Source organism: Stigmatopora nigra, chromosome 1 (genome assembly GCF_051989575.1).
Source record: "Stigmatopora nigra isolate UIUO_SnigA chromosome 1, RoL_Snig_1.1, whole genome shotgun sequence".
Classification (NCBI taxonomy): Eukaryota; Metazoa; Chordata; class Actinopteri; order Syngnathiformes; family Syngnathidae; genus Stigmatopora; species Stigmatopora nigra.
The window spans coordinates 5422271-5447666 of NC_135508.1; the positions used below are offsets into that span (position 1 = coordinate 5422271).

The 25396-nt window shown below is 38.3% G+C and overlaps 1 protein-coding gene across 7 annotated transcripts in view; it reads left to right on the top strand.

The window, feature by feature from the left end:
• The window catches only part of casz1 (castor zinc finger 1), a 196594-nt gene that overhangs the window by 162575 nt on the left and 8623 nt on the right, over positions 1-25396 (top strand). For all 7 annotated transcript variants that reach the window (XM_077739485.1, XM_077739558.1, XM_077739314.1 and 4 more), the window contains 13 exons: positions 532-597; positions 5238-5328; positions 8439-8603; positions 10563-10735; positions 11396-12264; positions 16294-16426; positions 17119-17182; positions 18073-18227; positions 18962-19084; positions 19166-19486; positions 20674-20872; positions 22556-22727; positions 24681-24829. In XM_077739485.1, coding sequence (XP_077595611.1) covers positions 532-597; positions 5238-5328; positions 8439-8603; positions 10563-10735; positions 11396-12264; positions 16294-16426; positions 17119-17182; positions 18073-18227; positions 18962-19084; positions 19166-19486; positions 20674-20872; positions 22556-22727; positions 24681-24829 — 2680 coding nt within the window. The remainder of the gene's footprint in view (positions 1-531; positions 598-5237; positions 5329-8438; positions 8604-10562; positions 10736-11395; positions 12265-16293; positions 16427-17118; positions 17183-18072; positions 18228-18961; positions 19085-19165; positions 19487-20673; positions 20873-22555; positions 22728-24680; positions 24830-25396) is intronic.

Sequence of the window (25396 nt, forward strand, 5' to 3'; positions counted from 1 at the left end):
ACCTCAGGTCATTCCCCTTGCGGCGTTTCACATGGAACTAAAAGCTAAGGCTGAGGAGGACAAATGATATATATATAATACCTGTTATCCCACAGATAGTACTACTGTGCCTCTGTAAAGTAAATCTGATCTCATATACAAGAAAAATAACATCCATTTGCAGTGAATCCATTCAACGGTGAATCAGCTGGATATGTGTATAGCCCCATAAAGAGGATAGCATTTTTTTTCCACTACCCCATTATCCAGTTTTGCATATAAGCACTCACCAAAACACCCCCCTATAAAAGATTAATGTCCTTTTTGCTTCTACATTTCTCCACCCATTGGCTGAAAGGCCATGCATCAAATGTGTTCTCCTTCCATCTCTGATTCATATGGCACAGGAAAAAGCTGCTCTGCCACGAGAAAATGTGAATTGATAGCTCAAAGTTTCCGCAAGTAAATATTGTGTCACTCTGTGTTTATTAACAACAGGCAGCCTAAACCTACCATTAATCCTGTTCCCTTTTGTGTTTCCTCCGGTGTTAGGAATGGTCTGCCACCAGATAAACCTGCCACTGACGATGTCAACCTCTACCAGAAATACATTGCCAGGTATGCAAATCCCTCAATGGACAATGCAAACCACTACACATTAAACAAGAGAGGCAAACTGAGAGACAAAAAAAAAAACATTTCCTCTTCCGCTGATGGTGTTTTATTCACCAGTGTAACTTGAATCTACAAAGAAGATGTGCTATGTGCAGTGAAGTGATTAAGAATAGACATCGATTTATGTGGCAAGCGGGATGAAGGGTAATGAAAAAGAAATGGGTTGATTGTGAATGTGACCGTAAATGTTTGACTACATTCCGTGAGTGTGTGTATATACGAGTTAAAGTCCTCTTTTCATTTTACATGACCTCAGAGAAAAGCTAATTATTGCGATAGTTGAACTGAAATTCCTTTTAAAATGGATATTAACACTTTAACCTGAACTGATTTTTACTGGTGACAGTCAGACAAAAAAACTGGGAGAAAAATGCTAAATTGTCATAATACAATGTTAAAATAATTATTATTATTAGGATTTTGGTACCCTTATCTTGAGGGTAATCGTCATCGATGGTACATCTGGTAATCAATGGTTACATCAGGAATACAACAATCGATCATCCGGAAGTTGTTTGATTCCGGTTTTGGTATTTTGGAGGACATGATGCAAGCATTTTAGTGTGACGGTTTAATTTTGGTGTGAACATGGCTTTAAACCTGTTGTATAATTAAAACACACAGGTAGACCAGGAAGAAAATATGGTATTTGACTTTTTTGTTAATGAAAGTGAAAGGAAGCAGAAGACTTCAACAGTGATTTCCACAATGGTGTTTTAAGATTGTAAGCAATATGTTTGCATTCAGAGAGCATACGCCAACTTTGGGCCTTCTGTGGAAAATAAGGTGTATTTTTTTCTTTTTACTGCCAGTAAAGCAATACCTCTAGTACACAGTGTCAAAGTGGCGGCCCGGGGGCCAAATCTGGCCCGCCGCATCATTTTGTGTGGCCCGGGAAAGTAAATCATAAGTACCGTCTTTCTGTTTTAGGATCAAATTAAAATGAAGAGTATAGATATATATTACATTTCCTGATTTTCTCCCTTTTAAATCAATAATTGTAATTGCTCTAGTATAAACAACTGTGGTGTAGTTATAACTTTAAAAACCAAACAAACTAAATCAAGATTTAGTTTTCCTGTATTCATAACCTAGCACAATTTTGTATTATGCCTTTCTCAATAGGCTTCCAACGACTGGCAGAGAGGCATTGAATACAATGTATTTTTAGGGGTAACATTTTCCATCTCACACTCAAAAGATATTATCACTTGTTTGTTCATTCAGACTAAAACAGAAAGAAAATCAGCATTTGAAAAGTCGTCGAAGTGGCTATGACATTAATGATTACTTCTCCAAGCCATAACATGAAGGGCACAAATCAAAGCCTTGGCACGGACACACACACACACACACACACATACACACTCAAATACACAAAACCTCTTCCTTGGACTGATTACATTTTGCAAGAAGATTTAATTAAGGAATTTTTAATGAGGCTTCTGCTGGCACTGCCAAGAACTGTTTTGATATTTGCACTGCATAATGCATAAAATTTGTCTAAACATCTCGGCAGTTGATGCACGGGGACGTTACAGATAAGCTCAGATACAGTTTCAATTTCCGTGTTGAGTTGGGTTGGAAGGAAAGAGAAAGGAGGGATGGAAAAAATGGGCTAGGAGTGCTCATAAAAAGGGCAAATGCCGTACAGAGAGGGAGATAGAAGCAAGCGGGGGAGGGTGGTGCTTAGAGCTAATGAACACATACAAGTATTAAAAGCAGTTTGGTAAAGATCTTTACACCCTAGTCCTTGTTATTATTATTATTTTTATTATTTTAAGTTATCTCATCTTCTCACTATAAAACATTTGCCGTTCCCTGGTAATGTTTAGTCGCAATTTTCTCTCTTGCTTTCATGCACACACGAATTGCCTGGCCACTTTGATCTGTGTCTCTATTGTAACTGGAGATGCGCTGCAATCTCTGCATCGTGGCGATATTAATATTTAATCTGCAGCTGAATAGTGGCGGCCCATTAGGCCCCCTGACGCGGCAAGTGGGAATTGTCCAGAGGCAAAGTGATACAGCTGGGCAATGAACGAGGGGTGGGCTTCAGTCTCAGGGGGTTGTGTGTATTCATAAAGATGTATGCACAGGGAAAGAGGAGTACCGTATTTTCACGACTATAAGATGCACTTAAAAGTCTTAAATTTTCTCCAAAATAAGCAGTGCGCCTTATAATCCAGTGCGCCTTATATATGGAAAAAACAGATAACCACCACTGTCGGATATTAAAAAAACACAAACGCCTGAACTGAAACAATACTGTTAAATAAGCAGATGCCTTCTTAGTTTACAAAATCTTCCATCATATAGCTCCTCCCCCACTGCAAGATTTTATACAAAAAAATCCAAAACATCAACAATGGCTGGCTCTAGAGGTGACTGTGTAGTGAGTGTGCTTCATATCTGAAAGTCAATAGCAATTACCGTATTTTCACGACTATAAGGCACACTTAAAAGTCTTACAATTTTCTACAAATTAGACAGTGCGCCTAATAATACAGTGCGCCTTATAATACAGTGCGCCTTATATATGGTAAAAAAATGTAATTCATTGAGGATGCGCCTTATAATGCGGTGCGCCTTATAGTCGTGAAAATACGGTATATAGAAAGTGTGAATGTTTGTGCCTAACATTGGTTTTATTACTTTTAAAGCCCCCTCTTCTTTGAATACAAACCCACTTTCACACGCATGCAAAAAAACAAGATAAAAGTAGTGGATATGGCGTTCAATTAGCTTAATGAACTCTGCAAAGTGATCTGTAAACGCAGCTTTGGGATAATCTGCACAATGATAAAAGAGAAAGCAAGAAAAAAAACAGTACTTAGTCCCTTTCACCCCCCTAGACACACACATATGTACACACACACACTCCCTTTTTCTCCTCCAGCGCTAGCAGATGGAGTTCTTGGCAGCAGCGATGCAATGTTTATTTGTGTGTTTTCACTGGTAATTGGAGGATTTTAACAGTCATCATCGCTTGGCTTATAATCAGTGCTATAAAGTTGCTGTACTGTAGCAGGCAGACGTTTCTTCTATGCTAGACAAAAAGAGAAAAAGGCAATGTTGGTTGTTAAAAATCAGCATGATTTTTGTACTCAAAATGAAGAAATCGTCTACAAAAAAAAAGAATAATGACATCAATTTGACAAGGAATTTTCACAGCGTCGAGACATAAAAGCATCAGGGGATTTTTCAGTGTGTAATAAGTGTGTCGTATGGCTGCCTTGGTAATAAATGTAGATAATTTGGCTGAAATTGGTGTGACAGACTGGTAAATTGTCAAAAGCAATGAATGAAGTAGGATGTGAACAGTGATACTTTGAAGGTGAGATGAGCGTCATGTCTTTGAAAACTCGCTCACCTGTTTTACTGCGCCTGCTTTCACTGTTGACAGGCTGTTTGATAGACTTTATTGTCACACATCTGTCCTAAATAGAACACTCCGTTCAAGTCTAGTCCTCTGTACAGGCCCAGAGTCTTACAAAGAGGTAATATATACTGGATTGGGAGAGTATGTATATACAGGTCTAGCTGGATTTGACTGTAATCTTGGCACACCTTGAAAAATTTGCATTCTAGTAATGCAAAAAAAAAAAATGTTTTTTTTTTTTTATGAGCAACACGTAACTCACCTTGCTGTTGGAATCAGGAAACAAACGTTGCTCATTTTATGGTCCGTTGGTCCAAGCCTTCCTCGTGTCAATGCTGACTTACTGGCATGCTCTGCCACTGTAACAAAGTCCCACAGAAGTGTACTGTATTTTCACGACTATAAGGCGCACTTAAAAGTCTGACTGTGTAGTGAGTGCTTCATACCTGGAAGTCAATAGCTATTACCGTATTTTCATGACTATAAGGCGCACTTAAAAGTCTTAAATTTTCTCCAAAATAGACAGTGCGCCTTATAATACAGTGCGCCTAATATATGGAAAAATGTCATTCATTGAGGGTGCGCCTTATAATGTGGTGAGCCTTATAGTCGTGAAAATACGGTAGTTCAATTTTGCTCAAGATACCCATAATACTTGATTTTACACAGAGTTAAATAACTTGTTTTTTGTTTATTTTTACACCAATTTCATATAAAATGAACATGCCATGACACACGCTTCCCAAATACACACTGTTTGCCTTAAAATGAACATAACAATCGAATTAGAATAAAATTCAAATAAATAATAATAACTATGTTCTCACAAATTCAAATTTCTGTCATTTTTTAACTACAAAATGCACCCACGGCATTTTGCATTGCTGTTCCTATATATTAAATTGCACTGAACTTTTAAATACACACTAAAAGACATGCCAATAATTAGACTGTTAACAACACATAAATAAGCCAAACTCTGACAAAAGCTATTCAAAGATTTTTTAAAAAGTAGTGGTAAATAGTCCAAAAAATACAAAGTGTGTACTTTTTTTTGTCTTCTCTAATATATTGGTGTCTAAATTGGTCATTTTTTTATTGTATCTGAGGTTTCCAAGCTGTAACAATTATGTTTGTTTTAGTTGATGGTATATGGCAAATGTTTGATTTTTATTTTTTGTCCATCTTGTTCTTTTTTAAGGTTTTCTGGAAGTCAACATTGTGGGCATGTTCACTGCGCCTACCAGTATAGGGAGCACTACCACTGCATGGATCCTGAGTGTAACTATCAGGTAAACATGATCATCATTTGAATACAATTCAATGACATTTCTAATTTCTGCTCAGTATGAGCACGATGCTGCCAATTTATCTGATCGAAAACAGTTTTAGGAGTTTGGAAAAATTGAACGCAAAAGGTTGTGTTCTTTAAAATAAACCAAAATGTCGGGGGGAAAGATGTCGCTTGACAAACAGTGTGATGTGTCATCCTTTCAATATTCATAACGTCCTGCCAAATATGAACTCATCATAAGTTTATTAGCCTGTGGTTTTCCAAACAGAATAAGCGTCCTCAAGCCAGTGTTGTTCCTTGCTTGAAATGTTTGTGTTTGTTATTTATTTAGTATTATGTTTCATTAAAAAAAAACACTAGTGGAAATAGTTAACTAATACAATTAGTTCACTTTTTCTACTGATATTTTACCTCATCATTTGTCATGTGGAGAGTTGACAGAATTATTAAAGTAAATTCTGTAGCCTGTACTGAAGGTATTTGGCACAATTGTCATTGCCTCTCCTTTCTGTGCAATTTTCCAAATGAAGCCGCCTCATATTTTTCTAATCTAGTGCATGCTTGGGCAAACTATGGCCCTCGGGGCACATACGGCCCCTTAGGCTTTTTAATCGGGCCCGCCGACGTTGTCCAAATAATGTTTTTTTTCCCCAAGATAGCGCCGTCACGCGGAAGCCAGTGGCAGTAGCTCTGTCCACTCTTATTTGTTTTTTTGTGTTTTACAGCCCCTCTATTTTTTTTTAATTACATTTTAATATTTCCTAATACATTCCTTTTTACTTTACTTTGTACTTTTTACTTTAATGATGAGTGATGAGTTTGTTAAGACTTTAGTCCTTTTTTCTGTTTATATTTCATATGTACTGTTAACGGATGCACTTTTTTATTTGTATCGTATCTTGTACTGACCCGGCCTATCTGTCAAATTTTTAAAGTCAATGTGGCCCCTGGGCCTGAAAAGTTTGCTCACCCCTGATCTGGACACTCATGAGGAGTGATTAGCTGGAAATAAATAAATAGTTAAGAGGTGGAAACCACTAAAGACCCAAGATTTCAGTCTCCAACTATCCCAGCCTGATGAAACACAGTCTGTATGGAATACAAAGGAAAATCATTGCATGTCTTCATTTAAACTGTTAGTTCAGGTTATCATGGCAATTTCCACACTCGAGCCTACGTACATTAAGCTGCTGCTTCTGTGCAAATATTCTGTTTAAGTGACTGTGGGTGTCATTTCCTTGAAAAAAGTTGGCAAAAAACAGGCAGGGTGTGTGATGAGCAGTTTCTTTCCAAGTGATAACTCTTGAAATGTTACATGACACACACTCTTGGAATATTATCCCACTGCCAGCCTGAGGCCCATTGGCTGAGTCCTTAACATTCTCCTTTCATGGGCTTGTAGATGAGGGACAGTACGGTGTATGCATCTTGCCACACTAGTGGGAATCCTAAAATAAATTGTAGCAAGTGGCTTCCAACCTTCATCACCACTCCACTGAAAATGAGATCTTTTTCCCAGTCAGCTCTCTCCACGGCCTATTTTGGACGCCTTGATGGATCGAATGTACGACGTACTACATTTCCACTCATCTTCCAATCCAAATCAGACTGAGTAGGGTTATTTTTTCCCTTCGGAAAATTCTCCAAACAGCTGAATATTAAGAATCCTAATGAAGTCTTTGCTCTTTGAGTCAAACAAAACAAATAGGCAGCGGGAAATAAGCCAAGATAGGCGAGGATGTGCTTTTTTTTGTTGAAACATTTTAACATTTTGTGCCAGAGTGGAACACACAGCACAAAGCAATTAGCCCACTTTGTAGAGCATTTAGTTGCTTTTCAAAACGCTTCTTTCTGATGTTTTTTTTTCTCCCTCAAATGGAGATAAATATGGATTGAAGACAGAAGTGTCTCATTGATTTGCGCGTCTCTCATTACAGTTTCTGTTACATCAGCTTAAGGCCAATTACAGTAGATTTGGTTGCTGTGGGTCTCGGAGGAGTCACTTTCTGCTTTCTAACTGCTACGTGTGGGAAACATCTTTTATTTAGTCATTTTCAATGTGAGGTCTCTTAGTGCACTCAGTTAGCATAAACTACAGGAAAAGCAAGTGTTCATAAATTGAAATCCCACTTTCGGCAAATGACCGTGTAACCTTATTCGGACAAATTGATAGGGAAAAGTTCTTTTTGATTTGTAGGGCTTGTTCATATGGTTTATTTTTTTCAAATTGATTTGATGTTTTTTTTTGTTACCGTATTTTCACGACCATAATACTATATATCTGACAGTGGTGGTTTTTCGTTTTTGGTTTTCTGTTTTTTCATATATATAAGGCGCACTGTCTATTTAGGAGAAAATTTAAGACTTTTAAGTGCGCCTTAAAGTCGTGAAAATACGGTAAGTAGTTTTAAAATAAAGAAAAAAATGTCCAACCACACTCACTTAGGTTGTGCTTAAATAAGTTGACCAAAAGCATGTTAATGAAATTCATCTTCATTTGTGATAATACATACATTTTTAAGTCGACAATTTGACTGAATGGGGAAAAAAATCAATACTGGTCTGTTTTTGGTGCATGCATATTGTATGCCTCTACTTGGAAAATACATCTCATCTCATTTTCTGAATCGCTTTATCCTCATTAGGGTCGCAGGGGGTGCTGGAGCCTTTCCCAGCTGAGGCGCGGGAACACCCTGAATCGGTGGCCAGCCAATCAATCTCACAGCCATACTTAGGGGCAATTTAAAGGGTCCAATTAGCCTCCCATGCATGTTTTTAGAATGTGGGAGGAAACCATGCAAGGGAGAACATGCAAACTCCACACATATGAACATAACATGGATTTGAACCCAATACCCCAGAGCTGTGAAGCCGACACGCTAACCACTCGCTGCCCTGGGAAAAAAATAAATACATTTAAGGTGTCCTGCCCACTCCATTCCTCATTATAACTATCAGCCTCCAAATGCCAACTGACTGTTGTGTGCTTCAACTGTTGTTTCCACTGATATAAAGTGACGTATTGCTGATTTTTTTGCCTGTTTTCAATAAACACTAACCTGTTGCTTTACATTTTATCCCATCCATACCCCCCTCCTTCCATTGCAGAGGTTTACCAGTAAACAGGATGTTATCCGGCACTACAACATGCACAAGAAGAGGGATAACTCCCTGCAGCATGGTTTCATGCGATTTAGCCCTCTGGATGACTGCAGTGTCTACTACCATGGCTGCCATCTTAATGGCAAAAGTACTCATTACCACTGCATGCAGGTACAGTACACAACAATAACAAAAACACTGGCACAAATGGGATAAATGCTTGCATGGCCTTCCAAAGTAGTATTTTTTTGCCATGATAATTAGAGTCAAATGAAAATGATCCAATCATAGTCCAAGGGTCAGTTTTTATCCATTGACTAAATATATTTTAATATGAAATGACATAGAACAACTAATAATATAAGACAGCTTTTTGTCCTTTCTTCAAAATTCAACCTTAATTTTTTTCTATAATAATTAGAGTAAAATGCAAATAATCCAATCATAGTCCAAAGGCCAGTTTTTATCCATTGATTAAGTATATTTTAATAGGAAATGACATAGAACAACTAATAGCGTATTTTCACGACTATAAGGCACACCGCATTATAAGGCGCACCCTCAATGAATGACATTTTTTTCCATATATTAGGCGCACTGTATTATAAGGCGCACTGTATTATAAGGCACACTGTCTATTTTGAAGAAAATTTGAGACTCTTAAGTGCGCCTTATAATCGTGAAAATACGGTAATTGCTTTTGACTTCCAGGTATGAAGCACTCACTCCACAGTCACCTCTAGAGCCGGCCATTTTTGATGTTTTGGATTTTTTTGTATAAAATCTTGCAGTGGGGGAGGAGCTATATGATGGAAGATTTTGTAAACTAAGATGGCATCTGCATATTTAACAGTATTGTTTCAGTTCAGGCGTTTGTGTTTTTTTAATATCCAACAGTGGTGGTTTTTCGTTTTTGGTTTTCTGTTTTTTCCATATATAAGGTGCACTGGATTATAAGGCGCACTGTTTATTTTGGAGAAAATTTAAGACTTTTAAGTATGCCTTATAGTCGTGAAAATACGGTAATATAAGTAATCTTTGTGTCCTTTCTTTAAAATTCTGAGAAAAATATAAATAGACTTTTAGTCTCTTTTTAAAAAATAAAATATGACTGATTCTAAATGTAGTGTAAAGTTAAATATAAATGTTCCACAGCAAGTAGATGTGGTGTTTGTTGTTCAGCATGCAGGTACTGTGACACTACACTTTGAACATTATAGTCTGCCACTTTTTGAAGGATTTCCTATTGAACTTTTGAGAGCACATTTTAAATTTGGAGCTTTAAAACATCAATCGTGTTGAGGTAAACATGAGAGACTGTTTATAAAAAAGAAAAGGACAGCATAGGTAAAAAGTGTCATCTTGATTATTTACTCAGTGTAGCAGCAAAATGACACCCCCACACTTCTTTTCACCCAAATTGAAGCAAATAAAATAATGTGTTGACAAATAAGCAGCAGAACTGAAGATTAAAATTGATGCTCCCACACAAGTACATCTGTTTTCCCTCACTCCTTAATTGGTGTCAATGAAATTCAGTAGGATGTTTATACAAATATACCGATTCTTCATATTTTTGTCTCCGGGAAGTTAAGGAATATTCCCTTGTCTGAGTTTTTTTTTAGTATGTCTGCATAATTTCAATATACCATTTTGCTTTTAGCCTTCCTTGCCAGATATGGACTTTTTTTTAAACACTTAACATTCTCATTGTTATTACGACATTTCAAGTATTGTTTTAATAGTACTGACAAGTCTCAGAATAACACATTTAGGAAGGAAAATACAATGTAACCTTTATGCTATGACTTAATGTGACAAAGTTACCCGCGTACTAACACCTTCCCTTGTTAGGGTTCAACTATAGACCATCATTTTCCATCCACTTTTACCTTCCTGACAGAGAGTTACAGTAAATTTGTGATCTCAGCCTACAGATATGTAACAAAAAAACGTACTACTGTAGTTGTGAGGTCTTTTTTTGCTTTTTATAAGCAGCAATGCTTTCAATTCCAAAATGTTGTGCATGAGAGCCATTAATCAGCCATTTTTTTAAGCACAGAAACAGCTTTCTTTAACTTTTCTGGCAAATGGAAATCCTAAAGTCCACTTTTTGTTTGTGCTCAACAGGTGGGCTGTAGCAAGGTGTACACTAGCACCTCCGATGTAATGACTCACGAAAACTTTCATAAAAAGAATGCCCAGCTGATCAATGATGGCTTCCAGAGGTTCCGTGCAACTGAAGATTGCGGAACAGTCGGATGCCAGTTTTATGGGCAGAAAACGACGCACTTCCACTGCAGGTGACATTTGAAAACTGAAACATGTTTTTATTTGTCTTCTTGACTCATTTATATGTTAGTTGTGATGAGTTATTTTGGTTGTAGGTTTTTACATCAATACTGATTACTGAGAAAGAAAGAAATGACTCCCTCTGCCATCTATAATTGTTTGAATTACGCGGAACCCCTACATCATAGTTTCAAAGTGGCGGCCCTGGGGCCAAATCTGGCCCACGGCATCATTTTGTGTGGCTCGGGAAAGTAAATGATGAGTGCCGACTTTCTGTTTTAGGATCAAATTAAAATGAAATGTATTCATTTTCCTGATTTTCCCCCTTTTAAATCAATAATTGTAATTTTTTAATCAATTTTTTCTGTGTTTTTAGTTCAAAAATCATTTTGTAAAATCTAAAAATATATTTTAAAAAATCTAAAATAAACATTGTTTTAGAGCAATAAAAAACTGAATATTCAGGGATTTTAATCCAGTTCTTTCAATCCATTTAAAAAAAAACATTCTAAATATTATATCTAAAATGGTCAGGCCCACTTAAAATCAATTTGACGTTAAAGCGGCCCGCGAACCAAGTCTGACACCCTTTCCCTACATGGACATAGATACAAAAGCATCTATGTGACAGGAATATTTAACCATGTCTTTATGGTCCTTTCTTTCTTCAGGCGCCCAGGCTGCACTTTCACCTTCAAGAACAAGTGTGATATTGAGAAGCACAAGAGCTACCACATCAAGGATGATGCTTATGCCAAAGATGGCTTCAAGAAATTCTACAAGTATGAAGAATGCAAGTACGAAGGTTGCGTATACAGCAAAGCTACCAACCATTTCCACTGTATCCGCTCTGGCTGTGGGTTCACCTTCACCTCCACTAGCCAGATGACCTCCCACAAGCGCAAACACGAGCGCCGGCACATTCGCTCTTCTGGTGTCATGGGCCTGTCCTCCACTTTCCTGGCTCCAAAAGACGAGCCGGAAGAATCGAGCAACGACGACTTAATGGACTTCTCAGCCATCAGCAGCAAGAATTCAAGTCTGAGTGCCTCGCCTACTACCCAACAGTCCACCACTGTATCCCACCTCATGGCCACACCCACTACTGCTGTGTCCTCCTCCTCATCGGTGGGCCTTAACCTCAAGCCTACGTCCTCGCTGCCCAACGTGGGCCAGCGTATGTCCAACCTACTGTCCCAGGCCCTGCCCAGCAACATGCCAGTGGCCCTTTCTCTGTCCAACAGCAACATGGCTGCTTCAAGTCCTTTCTACCCACTCATACCCAGGTTGCCTCTCCAGCCACCTCCACATGCAGCTGGTCTGTTATCAGCTGTCTCATCCGGGGCTCATTCCATGCCCACCGACTCGCTGACCCAAGGTTGCTCTACAGTGGGGGCAGATGGAGCCATGGCTTCTACCCCAACCTCTTTCTCCAGCTCCTCCATTATGGAGAAGCTCTCAGCCAATAAAAGTCTCATTTCACCCATGATGGCAAGATTGGCTGCAGCTGCACTGAAGCCAGTCAACGGTCCAGATGCAGGTCAGTTACTTCAACAGTGTCCAATCTTTATATATCCAAAAATATAATACAAAAAGGTGCAATAGTAGAAAAAGACAATGTGCACTGGGGTCATTTGATTTTCTGACCAAAAAGAGTAGCTCGGTCCCTGGGCTCATTTTATGTTGATGATGGTTAAGTCTTTAATGCTACTCACTGAAAACAGGAAGCAATATACTGGGGTGCTCGGACGTTTGGTCGCCGATCTTTTGGTCCCCGGTCTTTTGGTCGCCGTGTCTTTTGGTCGCCGGTCTTTTGGTCGCCGGTCTTTTGGTCGCCGGTCTTTTGGTCGCCGGTCTTTTGGTCGCCGGTCTTTTGGTCGCCGGTCTTTTAGTCCCTTTTGGTCCCCGGTCTTTGTTACTGTTGAAACCAGCTCTCAAAATTATCTTCATGAGAGAGAGTTTAATATCTAAGAGAGAGAGTTTAAAATCTAAGAGAGAGAGTTTAAAATCTAAAAGAGAGAGTTTAATATCTAAGAGAGAGAGTTTAAAATCTAAGAGAGAGAGTTTAATATCTAAGTACTGTTTAATATCTAAGTACATTTGACCGGGGCCAAAAGACCGGTGACCAAAAGTCCTGTCACGGCTACTGGAGCCTAAATTTATGGCGTTTCCTCATCTTTAGCCCTCTTATCTGTCTATCGCTACTATCACCAGTTTCAAACAAATGGAGGTAGAAGGCAACAAAGAAATAAAAAACCCTAAAAAAAATATTTGCGGAAACCCTGTGCATTAAAATCTGGTGAAAAAAATCCTAAAAATAAGTCAAGCAGAAAAAGACAGCCAAGAGATTTTCCTCCTTTCATTACAACAAGAACCATAGCACGCTTTCACGCATCAGCGCAGACACGCTTTTTGAAAATCCCACAAAAACATGTTGTCGTCTATTTAGCATAAACGAAATCGGCTCACATTTTGAGAGGTAATTGCCATGTTTGTGTTCATCACATTATGCTCAACAAGGCAAATAAAATGACAATAAAATTGAAGTTAAAGCATTTAACGGATACAGAACCTCACATCACTGTTTGAAAGGTTGCATTTGGGACCTCCTGTGTTGAGCCAGAGCAGGTGGGGTACAGAAAAGATTGGGGGATGTTAGGGGTAGTTGGGGATGGGGGGGGGGGGGGGGGGGGGGACCGGGGTGGATTACAATTCCTGGTGGAGCTCCCCGGGAGATCTTTGGGGCGTCTGCTCCGGAGGTAGCGTTGAGCTCAGGCTGTCAGGCTGAGCTCCACCTCTGTGCTTCCAGTAGGTAGTCATAATCACTGGGTAGGGCCTTCTGCTGAGGGCGGAGCTTCCACAGATGGTGCAGTCACCACCCATCTTAACAGCCCAAGAGAGAGTTTGCAAGTCACACCTCTCTTCTATTTAACATTTTAAAACATCTATCTATTGTACGGTAAAGTGTACACAACAGGATGGGTGGTTAGTTGTGGTTTTGTTTCTCGTATGTGTTATTTTATGCCAAAAATGTAGGAGGAAGTGGCTTTTGCCTGTTTTTTTTAAAAGTCAATAGTCAATGTTCTCATGGCTATTTTCCTTGAGAAACTTTCAAATCGCTTCAGTTTTTCAGTGAGTGTATTTTTTTCCTCATTTACTTTCCCTGTTTTTAATTAATGTTCCTCTCTAATTTACCCCTGCGTGTTTTGCCCAGAGATCCGAGCATATGAAAGGTTTACTAATTAGACACGCAGTACAAATGATCTTTCGCAAGCTCTGTATCTTATCCCAAGCAATTACGGAGCGATACATTATTCCTGGATAATTTCCAGAAAGAAGCTGCTTTGAGTCAAACTCATTTGTACTCCCTCTTTTGGGGAAAAAAAAAAACATAATGATTTGAAACTGAACAAAAGTTTTTTTGTACTTTCATCTACCCTAAACAGTCCATTTATTCTTTGAGATTTTGAAAGAATTCTTTAATCTGCTTGGTGATCATGTGTTGATCACATAGAAAATGGTTCTCTCTCTTTTGGGCTGATTTAATTGTCGTTGACAAAGCCAGCTAGCTCATTTTATGTACGCTCTGATCAAGTTGGAAACGCTGGACGTTACAAGCCATCATGACCTCAAAGTAGACGTCAATTATGGTTGCGGTTTTCTTGAGTGCCGCCCACTCTCCGTCAACAATCCCCTCAAAGCAATGCCATTGTCATGCTCAACTGACATTGACACTTGCTCATCTCCGAGCTTTTAGCTGACAAGACCCTAGACTAGCCTTTCTACTTCTATTCTGCCTGATATGTCTTTGGGTCATTTTGCAGCACCAAGTGAAGGGAGGGGGGTAGTGGTATTATTGTCATGTCCACACCCCCCAACGTCCCGTACGTTTGTCTCTTTTTCTCCCCAGCATTAAAAAAAAGGAGCCTGGCCTCACTAGAATAAGGCCAAGGGCACACACTTGGCTGCTCACGACCTTGCTTGTCACAATCCCTTAACACAATCCCCAATTCCTTACCAGATTCCCAAAAAAACCCTGCTGGTGTTCTGATGTTTTGGTGTACAGTTGTCTACGCCGACGTGGTTGGGGGCATGTTTGCCATGCTCCCCCCTTTAATGTAGATAAAACACCACTTATTGTCTCCCACAAGCCCGAACTTCCTAGAATCGCCCCAGGACAAATTAATATTTAAATCCCTTGGGGATTTGAAAAGTGGGTTCACCTTCCAGTCAACATTTCTACCTTATGTTATTCTGCTAGCCTTTGTTTATTACCTTCACCAAGGGACTTCTATTTTCATATCTCGTATATTTGTGAGTATTAACATTTCCTCATATAGTGGTTGGAAGGCTCCGTTTATTAAAAGGTAGGCCTTTGTTTTGTTAAAGACAAAAATCACAGTATTAAAGATTTTTCTCACAAAACATGGCACACTATATATATATATATATATATATATATATATATATATATATATATATATATATATATATATATATATATATATATATATATATATATATATATATATATATATATATATATATATATATATATATATATATATATATATATATATATATATATATATATATATATATATATATATATATATATATATATATATATATACATACATATATATACATATATTTATTTATATATATATATATATATATATATATATATATATATATATATATATATATATATATATATATATATATATATATATATTTATTTATTTATATATATATATATATATATATATATATATTTGGCTTTTGTGATGGGGACAATGGGAAGTATGTATTTGTAGGTATCCGTATATCTGAAAGTAAGTCCACTATTTAAGGAAATGGCATTTTCTTAGCCATTTTCCATTGCAGAACCAAAGAATATTATGAGTTTTGAAGCGTGATCTACATTTTCATGAATAAAGTCATCACTCAAACACAATATGCAATAAATAAATGTGAGCAATCAGCGGTTGGTTCTAATAATATTTTTTTGTGGACTCAATGAAGGTGTGCACTGTACTGAATTCCATTATTTCAGTTTACTCCTCTCTGGAATAATCTTCCAAATTACCCATTTGGATCAGACTGAAAGCACGAGGTCGCTTTGTTTGAACCGATCCGATTGGCTGTCATCTCCAATCTGACCGGCGTAACAACCCCGTTGCTCGTGGGTACGCTCAGCGGCATTGGTTGCGACGCATCACCAAGCCAACAAGGAACCAAGCAGGGTGGGGCTTGCGGGTGGGGGTGTCCAATCTGAGGCTGCCACTTTCCCTCAGCATTAGCATCTCACTTAATGACCAGTTAAGAGGCAGCGCGGCAAATGAGTTGTGACAAGTGCTGGAGAAAAAGGAGTCTTTTTCCCTCATATCACCCGCCTCTCAATCACCATTTAAAAGGCTTGACGGCCTGACATAATTTCACAATAATTATCACTGCGAGTTCTCTTTTCGGGCCGAGATAGAAGTCAGATTGAATCTCGTCATAGAATAATAGCGCTGACCAACAATAACGTTGTTGTTTCTCCTTTCTTATGCTTGATTGTCAGGGAGCGGGCAACCGGTCTCGGTCAACCAGTTCAATCTGGCTCAAGTGAAGCAAGAACCAGGGGACGCCATTTCAGGGGCCTCACAGGAGTCCACACAGGAACATAGTCTGGACCTGAGCAAGAAAGACAACAGGTAGCCTGAGTCTTGAGCAATGTTTCCTCTAATTTTTTGTTGGTCTGGGCAGAAAGACAACATCCCTGAGCACACTGAGTACCAGTGTGAGCGACATTATTGCTCGCTATGGGCACACCAGTATCACACCTACCATAAGCAGGTGCATGTCAATGTTCCCTCTAATTTTTCATGTAAAATATGCTGTAAAACATGAAAAAAATAAGAGTGGACAGAGCTAATGCCACTGCCTGCCACGTAAAAGGCGCCATCATGGGAAAAGGGGTAAAAATAATTTTAAACAAAAAAAAAAAAGTTTGGATTTTATTTACTGCGCGCCATATGATTGCTGCTGCGCAAAGAAGACGAGAGTAGTACGCAATTGCGCACATATGCAGCTTAGAGGGAACATTGATCTTGAGTATTTTTGCAAAATGTGGAATTTGCAAACAACAACTATGACTGATGGGATTATTGCAGAAAGGATTGTTTATCAAAAACACTCCATTTATTCATATCCTCTTACGTCTCAGTTTTTGTCTAAGAAGAATGTTTGTGTAATCTTTAACTTCTACACAAGCTTTATTGTTGTTGTTTTTTTACAAGACAGTGTTTTCATCTTCATTACGTTGGCGCACCCTGTGTGATAAATAGTAATATTTACTGTTCTCATGCAAATCTTGACGAAACATTGTTCATTTTCCTTGTTCTAGTAATGAATCAAATGGACATGCTGTACCAGGGAATGCATCTCTTTTATCCTCGCTTATGAATAAGGTAAGATCCATCCATCAAAGCCCTTTCATCCCAAGACAAATTAGCGGCACACGGCGGGACCTGTTTGTTTTTTAATGTTTCACCGCTAATAAGATGAGTTTGGATCATTTAAATTTTCCAGCCATTTTTCACACGGTATAATTTCTATCGCACCTCGCACAAATTAATATAATAAAGTAGTGGCTGGCTACCCTAGATATATAGTCATGTTTGTTTTCTGATGAGCTGTTTTTGAACTCTGGGCTCCATTTTTTTTTTCTTATTTATGTTTTTTTTCTTCTTATCGTCCTACCTCTCTGCATTTATCTACAATTCATAAATTATATGATTAAAAAACTGCATTAGAATAGAAGAGGGGAGGTGCTTGTCTCATTTTTTTTCCCCAAAAGTCCAAATGTTAGGCTATGGAAATTTTAATGTGTGTGTGTGTCGTGTAGATTAAAATGGACAATGTCTTTCATCAAATTAATGACAGGTCAGACGACTCATTTCTTTTTACACACGGGCAACTGACCAAAAGATCTTTTTTTTCCACATAGAAATGTCCCTGTCATCATTATTAGTATCAAAATGGACTTACCCTCCCTTTCCATTGGAGCCAGAAAACCTATAAATTGCCCTCCAAAAGCCAGAAAACCTATAAAGCTTCTATTTTTCAATCCCTGCATCACATTAAGGGGTTAACAGCCAATCCCAGGGGACGCTTGGCAAACGTTCCTGGCCTGCTCTCAAGCAAAATGCCGAATGTTTTTGCAAATCCATTTGCGCTTTTCTTCCCTGGCCAAAATTTTTTCTGCACTTGAAAGTGTGTAAATTCTCTCCCCAGAGTCAACATATTCAAAGAGCCCAGCATTTTGCCTTTTAGTTTTACACTGTATCTTTTACTGTAGATGTCACAGGTGAACCCTGCCCTCTTTAACGCCATGCACCTGAAGACAGAAATGGAGGCCAATGACAACACAGAGGCGGCTCAGTATCTGACCCAAGCTCTGAAGAGGCCCCCAACAGATCAACCCAGTGAAGTCTGGAGGACTTACCTCCGCAGGTAAGAAAATTAAATTTGTGGACAGCTTTTGAGTGCTTGTTCCTACTTTGTTTTTAATTGTATTTGACTATGTGTCAATTGAATTAGCTTTTTGATTTGGTGATAGGAAAAACAAAGACTACCGTATTTTCACGACTATAAGGCGCACTTAAAAGTCTTAAATTTTCTCGAGAATAGACAGGGCGTCTTATAATCCAGTGTGCCTTATATATGGAAAAAAAATAAACTGTGTCATTCATTGACGGTGCGCCTTATAATGTCGTGCGCCTTATAGTCGTGAAAATACGGTAAATTATAGAAGCACTTAAAAGTCTTAAATTTTCTCCAGAATAGACAGGGCGCCTTATAATCCAGTGTGCTTTATACATGGAAAAAAATTTAAACTGTGTCATTCATTGAGAGTGCGCCTTATAATCCAGTGTGCTTTATATATGAAAAAAAATTAAACTGTCATTCATTGAGGGTGCGCCTTATAATGTGGTGCGCCTTACAGTCCTGAAAATACAGTAAATTATAAATTCATATGAAAGGCCACCCATGTTTCAGAGTTTAGAATTCCGTTGTTTGCTTTTACAGATATTTATATATCGCAATTATATGGAGTAATTCTAATTATATAGAAATCCTTTCAATATAATCTTGTGTGAGTATCATGTCGATTTAAACTTCAATTTAATGAACGGTGTATTATTACTTTTTTGGTGGTGAATCATTTCCTCTCTGTCTACATAAAGATTTGACACAGATGACTTCTGTGAGGCTCAGTGTGACTTCCTCCAGAAAGTGCACTTTCACTGTGTGGTAGAGGACTGCGGCGCCCTTTTTAGTACTGTGGATGGAGCCATAAAACATGCAAAGTAGGTTCTGTAATAGTTGAAACTTGGAAAACCTCATTCCATGTACTCTATCAGCCTCAAAAACAAGATCGTGTGTTACAGTTTCCACCTGCGAGCCACTCTGAAAGTCAAGTCGGAGCCTCCGTTTAGCGAGGGCAAAGCGTCTGGCGAAGGTGTTCCACTGCGACCCGCTGCCCCCGTCTCAATGGCCAACAACCCTTCAGTGGATGTGGCGCATCTCCCCTCCTCTGGTGGCTACAACTCGCCTCCTCCCTCGTTGCTGGCCTGGAAGCAACTGACTGGCAGCATCCCCCAGATGCCCGCCTCCATGCCTAACCTTCCTGCCAACTCCCCTCTGGCCACCACCTCGCTAGAGAATGCCAAGCCTCAAGTCAAACCTGGTTTTCTGCAGTTCCAGGAAAAGTATGTAAAACTCAAACACTTAACACTACAGATAGTCGCATAGTTTTACATTTACATTTCTACGCTGTTTCCTTCTAGCAAACACACATACACTGCATACCCTACATCATGCTTTCCAAGAATACTATGGCCTATAGCTATACATTCCACAGACAGCAGATATCCTTTTCTGAAAGGGCTGTTTTGCTTTAGAAAACGCATTCGTTTGAAGTGGTTTAGTAGTGTTAGTACATCTCCATTAGTGCTCCACAGAGTGAGGTTTACACAGTGATTAAAAGAAGTGAATTTCACAAAGAATATCAATTAATGTTTTTCTTGAAAATCCTCATGCAGACGCTCCCCTACTTACGAACGAGTTAGGTTCCGAGCGCTAGTTCATAAGTTGAAATTGTTCATAAATTGAAATTGTTCATAAGTTGAAATTGTTCATAAGTTGAAAAGTTTTCATAAGTTGAAATTGTTCATAAGTTGAAAATTGTTCCTACGTTGAAATTGTTCATAAGTTGAAATTGTTCATAGGTTGAAATTGTTCATAAGTTGAAATTGTTCACAAGTTGAAATTGTTCATAGGTTGAAATTGTTCATAGGTTGAAATTGTTCATAAGTTGAAATTGTTCATAAGTTGAAATTGTTCTTAAGTTGAAATTGTTCGTAAGTTGAAATTGTTCATAAGTTGAAAAGTGTTCCTAAGTTGAAAAGTGTTCCTAAATTGAAATTATTCAGAAATTGAAATTATTCATAGGTTGAAATTGTTCATAAGTTGAAATTGTTCATTAGTTGAAATTGTTCAAATTGAAGTTGATTCAGTGCTATATTTTGTATTATAATTTATGTTTAAGGCCCATATAAGTATATTGAAGGTTTATATAAGTGCGTTTGTATGTTTAAGGCTTGTATAAGGAACCAGCATTGGTTTGTACTGAAAAAAACATTTAATAAAATGGAGAGAATACATACAGTACTGTATACATACATTAGAGATGGGGAGATATATTTACTAGAAACCGGCCGAAAGAAGCTATCTAATGACAATTGCACAGTTTTATTCTTTTTTTATCATAAGACATGTTCATATGTACCATTTGTTCGTAAGTTGAATATTCGTTAGTAGGGGAGCGTCTGTACATTGAATTAATTCTCTTTCTATGCCTTTCTTAACTCACAATTTTTGTTTTGTATTCATCCAGCGATCCTTGTTTGGCAACAGACTGCAAGTACTCAAACAAGTTCCACTTCCACTGTCTATTCGGGAATTGCAAGTACGTGTGCAAGACCTCTGGCAAGGCTGAGTCCCACTGTTTGGACCACATCAACCCCAACAACAACTTGGTCAATGTCCGTGACCAGTTTTCCTACTACTCCCTTCAGTGTCTGTGTCCCAACCAGGTGAGTGCACTAGAATAATACCTGCTGTCACCTCCTCTCCAAGTGTTCTCTAAGCATGAAGTATGCTACCCATTAGAGGACTATTTGAGGTGATTGGACTCAAGGCTTTCACAAGCCTGGCTTGCCGTCTTCCATCTCAGCTGAAAAAGACAGTCAAGTCAACCCAGTAATGCCTGTTTATATGTCAATAATGTCATTTTGACTGCCGCATTCTCCTCTCAGAAAAGGCCAATTTAGCTGATATTACCCAATAAATCATTGTCACTGGCACAGTAAACACGGCTGCCTGGAATAGAGCAAAAATCAGCGGAATGCTTTCTAAATGAAACCTAAATGGCAGCCCCTGCTCGCTGTCATGAACCCATATTTGGGAAAGCATTTAAATGAATTCATTAACGTGTCGAAAATCACCCCTTTCGCAAAAGCAACTCTACCTCCCTCCCCCCTCCTTTCTCACCCAGCGCCTCACTACCCTCCCTCCCCCTAGTAGCTTCCATCTCTTGAACAGAATAGATCTTATTTAGCTCAGTCCTTTGGGATGTGGGCCTCACCAACAGATGGTGGTGTACAGACATGTCCGAGAGGAGGGGTGACGCCTTCCTTCTTCTTCTTCTTCTGAGATAGGGGCCATGCTCCAACAGGGAGTACTTCATCTAGAAATTGAAATCAGAAGTGCCGTTGTTGAGCTAAAAGGTGATGAAGCGTGTCAAGATATTAGAGCAAGGGTTTCAGACTCAGGTTGGTTCGCGGGCTGCATTAACGTTAACTTGATTTCATTTGGGCCGGATCATTTTAGATATAATATTTAGATATTTTTTTAAATGGATTAAAAGGACTGGATCAAAATGCCTGAATATTCAGTTTTTTTCTAGATCTAAAACAATGTTTATTTGAGCTTTTTTTCTTAGTAAGAGAAAATCATTTATTTAATATATTATACTAATAAAGGAAACCATTTTTTATTATGTTCCATATTAAAGGGGAAAACAGAAAATATTTATATATTTTTTTTTATTTTACAAAATATTTTTTAACTAAAAACATAATAAATGGATTAAAAATGACAATTATTGATTTAATGGGGGAAAATCAGGAAATGTAATATACATCCATATTCTTAATTTTAATTTGATCCTAAAACACAAAGTCGGCACTCATGATTTACTTTCCAGGGCCACACAAAATGATGCGGCGGGCCAGATTTGGCCCCTGGGCCGCCACTTTGACACGTGCATTAGAGTATAAGAATGAAATCATCAAATATCATGAAAATATGTTTTCACGGCCCTGAAAAAATATTCATCAAGCGATCTGATGTTTAAAGCTAATTAAAGCTTTGCACCACATGTGATCAACCCATACAAAACACCCAAAACACAGTTTACATTTTCCCCATTGAGCTGCAATATATCATTTTCAAGTCATTGATCATCGACAAGATATTGATGTATATATAACGGCAGAATGCCAAATTACGAGTCCGAAATGATCACTTATTTGGGTCTTTTGCTGAGAAAACGCACCTTATGGAGAAGCACTACCAATTTCATCATAAGCAGTTTCTGGGTACAATGACAATTAGGCTTTTGTCAAGTCAATGATGATGACAAAGCCTATATCCGATTATTATTATATTATTATTATGATTTGGTTCTAAACCCTCCACGTGTCTTGTCTGTGCAGCACTGTGAATTCCGAATGAGAGGCCACTATCACTGCCTGCGGCCCGGCTGCTACTTCGTCACCAACATCACTACCAAGCTGCCATGGCACATTAAGAAGCATGAGAAGGCCGAACGCCGTGCTGCCAATGGCTTCAAATATTTCACCAAAAGGGAAGAATGTGGACGGCTTGGTAAGAAAACTTTCTTTCTTATAATCCATTTGGGTTTTTTATGTCCCATAATGCCTTCCAAAATAGATTTTTTTTCCTCATAACTACGAACAAAACCCACAGACGTAAATACCGAAATCCCTCGTTTATTTACATTATCTTTGTTTGTTTCCCGTTGTCTAAGATCTGATGCGTTCAATGCAGCGTAGATTTATCGTTTTCCCCAGGTATTAAATTAGAGTAGAAAAATGGACAATTTATTGCTCTTTAATGTTAACTACAAATCTTTTGTTAGGGATGTAAACTAGAAAATGTGTTGTTCCAAGGAAAAGAATAGAGGTGTTAGGTCTTTTTTTATTTTTTTATATTTATTTTTTTACTCTAAATGACACCTCAGGTCCCTGAGGTGGTCTTACTATAGCGGCAATAACATCAGTAGGTATCGAGCTTTGTTTTCCTCTTCCTTTTTGCCCCTGTCAGAAATAAGCAATTAGGTTTGTGTTAGTTAATTAGCCGGCATGTCTGGTTTAGCCTGTTTGCGCTTGGAAGCTGCGCCTCAAAGCCGCCCGCTACTGCTGCCACAGCACACAAATGAATTAAAAGTGATCTGGGTTTTTTTGTTGTTGTTGTTTTTTTCAGGCAGTTACACAAGCTTTTCACAACGCTTAGACAAAGCAAACAAAACCAGGCCCGAAACAGCTGTTTTTTGTCCCTAGCCGGATCTGCCAAGTGTATTGTTTGAGCTGGGGGCGGGGGGGCGTGTGGGGCGCCAGTGGCGGGGGAACAGAAAGGATTAACATGGCTAACACTCCAGTCATAAAGAATTGATGGTTTGCCAGTATCCATGGCAGCGACATTAAACTGAACACCACAGATGATGTTACCTGGTTTGTGTATATGACAGAAAGCACACTGTCTAATGCCAGTTACTGTTATTTGCTTAACTTGGCCTGTTTTTAAACATACCCTGTACAAGAGAGTGAGGTATTTGATGACATACACGTGCAGTGTTCCCTCGGTTATCGCGGTTAATAGGGACCGGGACCACCCGCGATAAGTGAATTTCCACGAAGTAGGGATTCCCCTTCAAAATGCTTAATTTGAACTTAATTTTAAAAAAAATCATCATAATAATATATTTTTTAATTATTATCGTTTTACCCCCCTGTATACAGTACACCATATAGAATACGGGTAGAGAGAGTGAAATTCATGTTATAACAAAAAAACTAAAATATGTTGTTTCAATGTAAGATTTGTATAATTTTTTTTCCAAAAAAAATCCGCGAAACTCTGAGTCCGCGGTAGCTAAACCGCGAAGTAGCGAGGGAACACTGTATACTACTCTTAAACCCAGGCGCCATGGTTACTGACACGCTAGAACCTGCCCAGTATGTTACTCAATTATTTCTGCTTGCCTTTAATATACAAGAGTATTTGATTAAGTGGCACAATACAGAACCTTCATTAAATTTGAAATCATAAAGCAATTAGGGCTTAAAAATAGGGGAAAGAGCATAAGATGTTTAAAAAAAAATATGAACAAAAGAATAAATGATAATAGAGACACTTGGAAAAATGAATTTAATACAGCAGTAATTGTGTATTTAGTTTGGCTCACAAGGGTGTTTGTATATTATTGGCCAACAGAAAATGAGAATTTATTTATGTAAATTCCTAATTGAATAAAGCATGTCAGTGTAATAAAAGAGCTCCACAGGTTTAGTGCACCAAAGTCCTTATTCGCTCAGCGTGACACTCTTGGAATATCTAATATTCGTGCTACCTGCATTTTCTCTTATGCTGTAGCTATATTATGAAATTAAAAAGCTCCAAATATTGGTCTTTCTATGATCTAATCAAAATAACCCCTGTTGTACTGGCAATATTTGAGGATTGGTGAAAGTAGAGCCTCACTGGGAACAGTAATATGAACTTACAAGCATTGGTGTTTTCTTCTATATTTTTTGCCAGGTTGTAAATATAACCAAGTCAACAGCCACTTTCACTGCATCCGCGAAGGCTGCCTGTTCTCCTTCCTGCTTAAGCACCAAATGACCTCACATGCACGCAAACACATGAGGAGGATGCTGGGGAAGAACTTTGATCGTGTCCCATCCCAGGTAAAGACATAGTGTGTGAAAAAAGGATTAATTGTCAAGTACAAGTGGTTAACAATTGTTACAGGCATTCACTTGATTCTTTGTAGCAATTTACTCAAGATATTTGTATTTTTTTTTCATCCACATTGCAATATTTATGTACCAGTGGCAGTCCGTGCATTTTCTCATAGCACCTTCAACCCTCAAAAACTATTTTATGGCTATAAAACCTCAACTGCAGTTACAGCTGTGACACATAAAAAAAATCAATAATAACCTCATACAATTGAAATATTATTTAGGATTATAGCCATATTTTACTCACCAGAAATCCTTTTTAACTGTACACAATATCTATCCTCCTTTCTTTCATCCTTCTTTTCTATTGCCATCGAAGTTAATGCTGAAAGTCGAGCCTGTCCTGTCGTATTTCTGGCATAGTCCATCTTGAAAATAGCTTTGAATCAACACAACAATATATTTGCTTGTGCAGCTAGCTCCAGATAAAGTTTGGTAGCTGTGGCTAATCACTAGCCAACATAGTTGGTGAAAGCGATGACGTATCCCTACGCCTGCGAGAAGGCAATG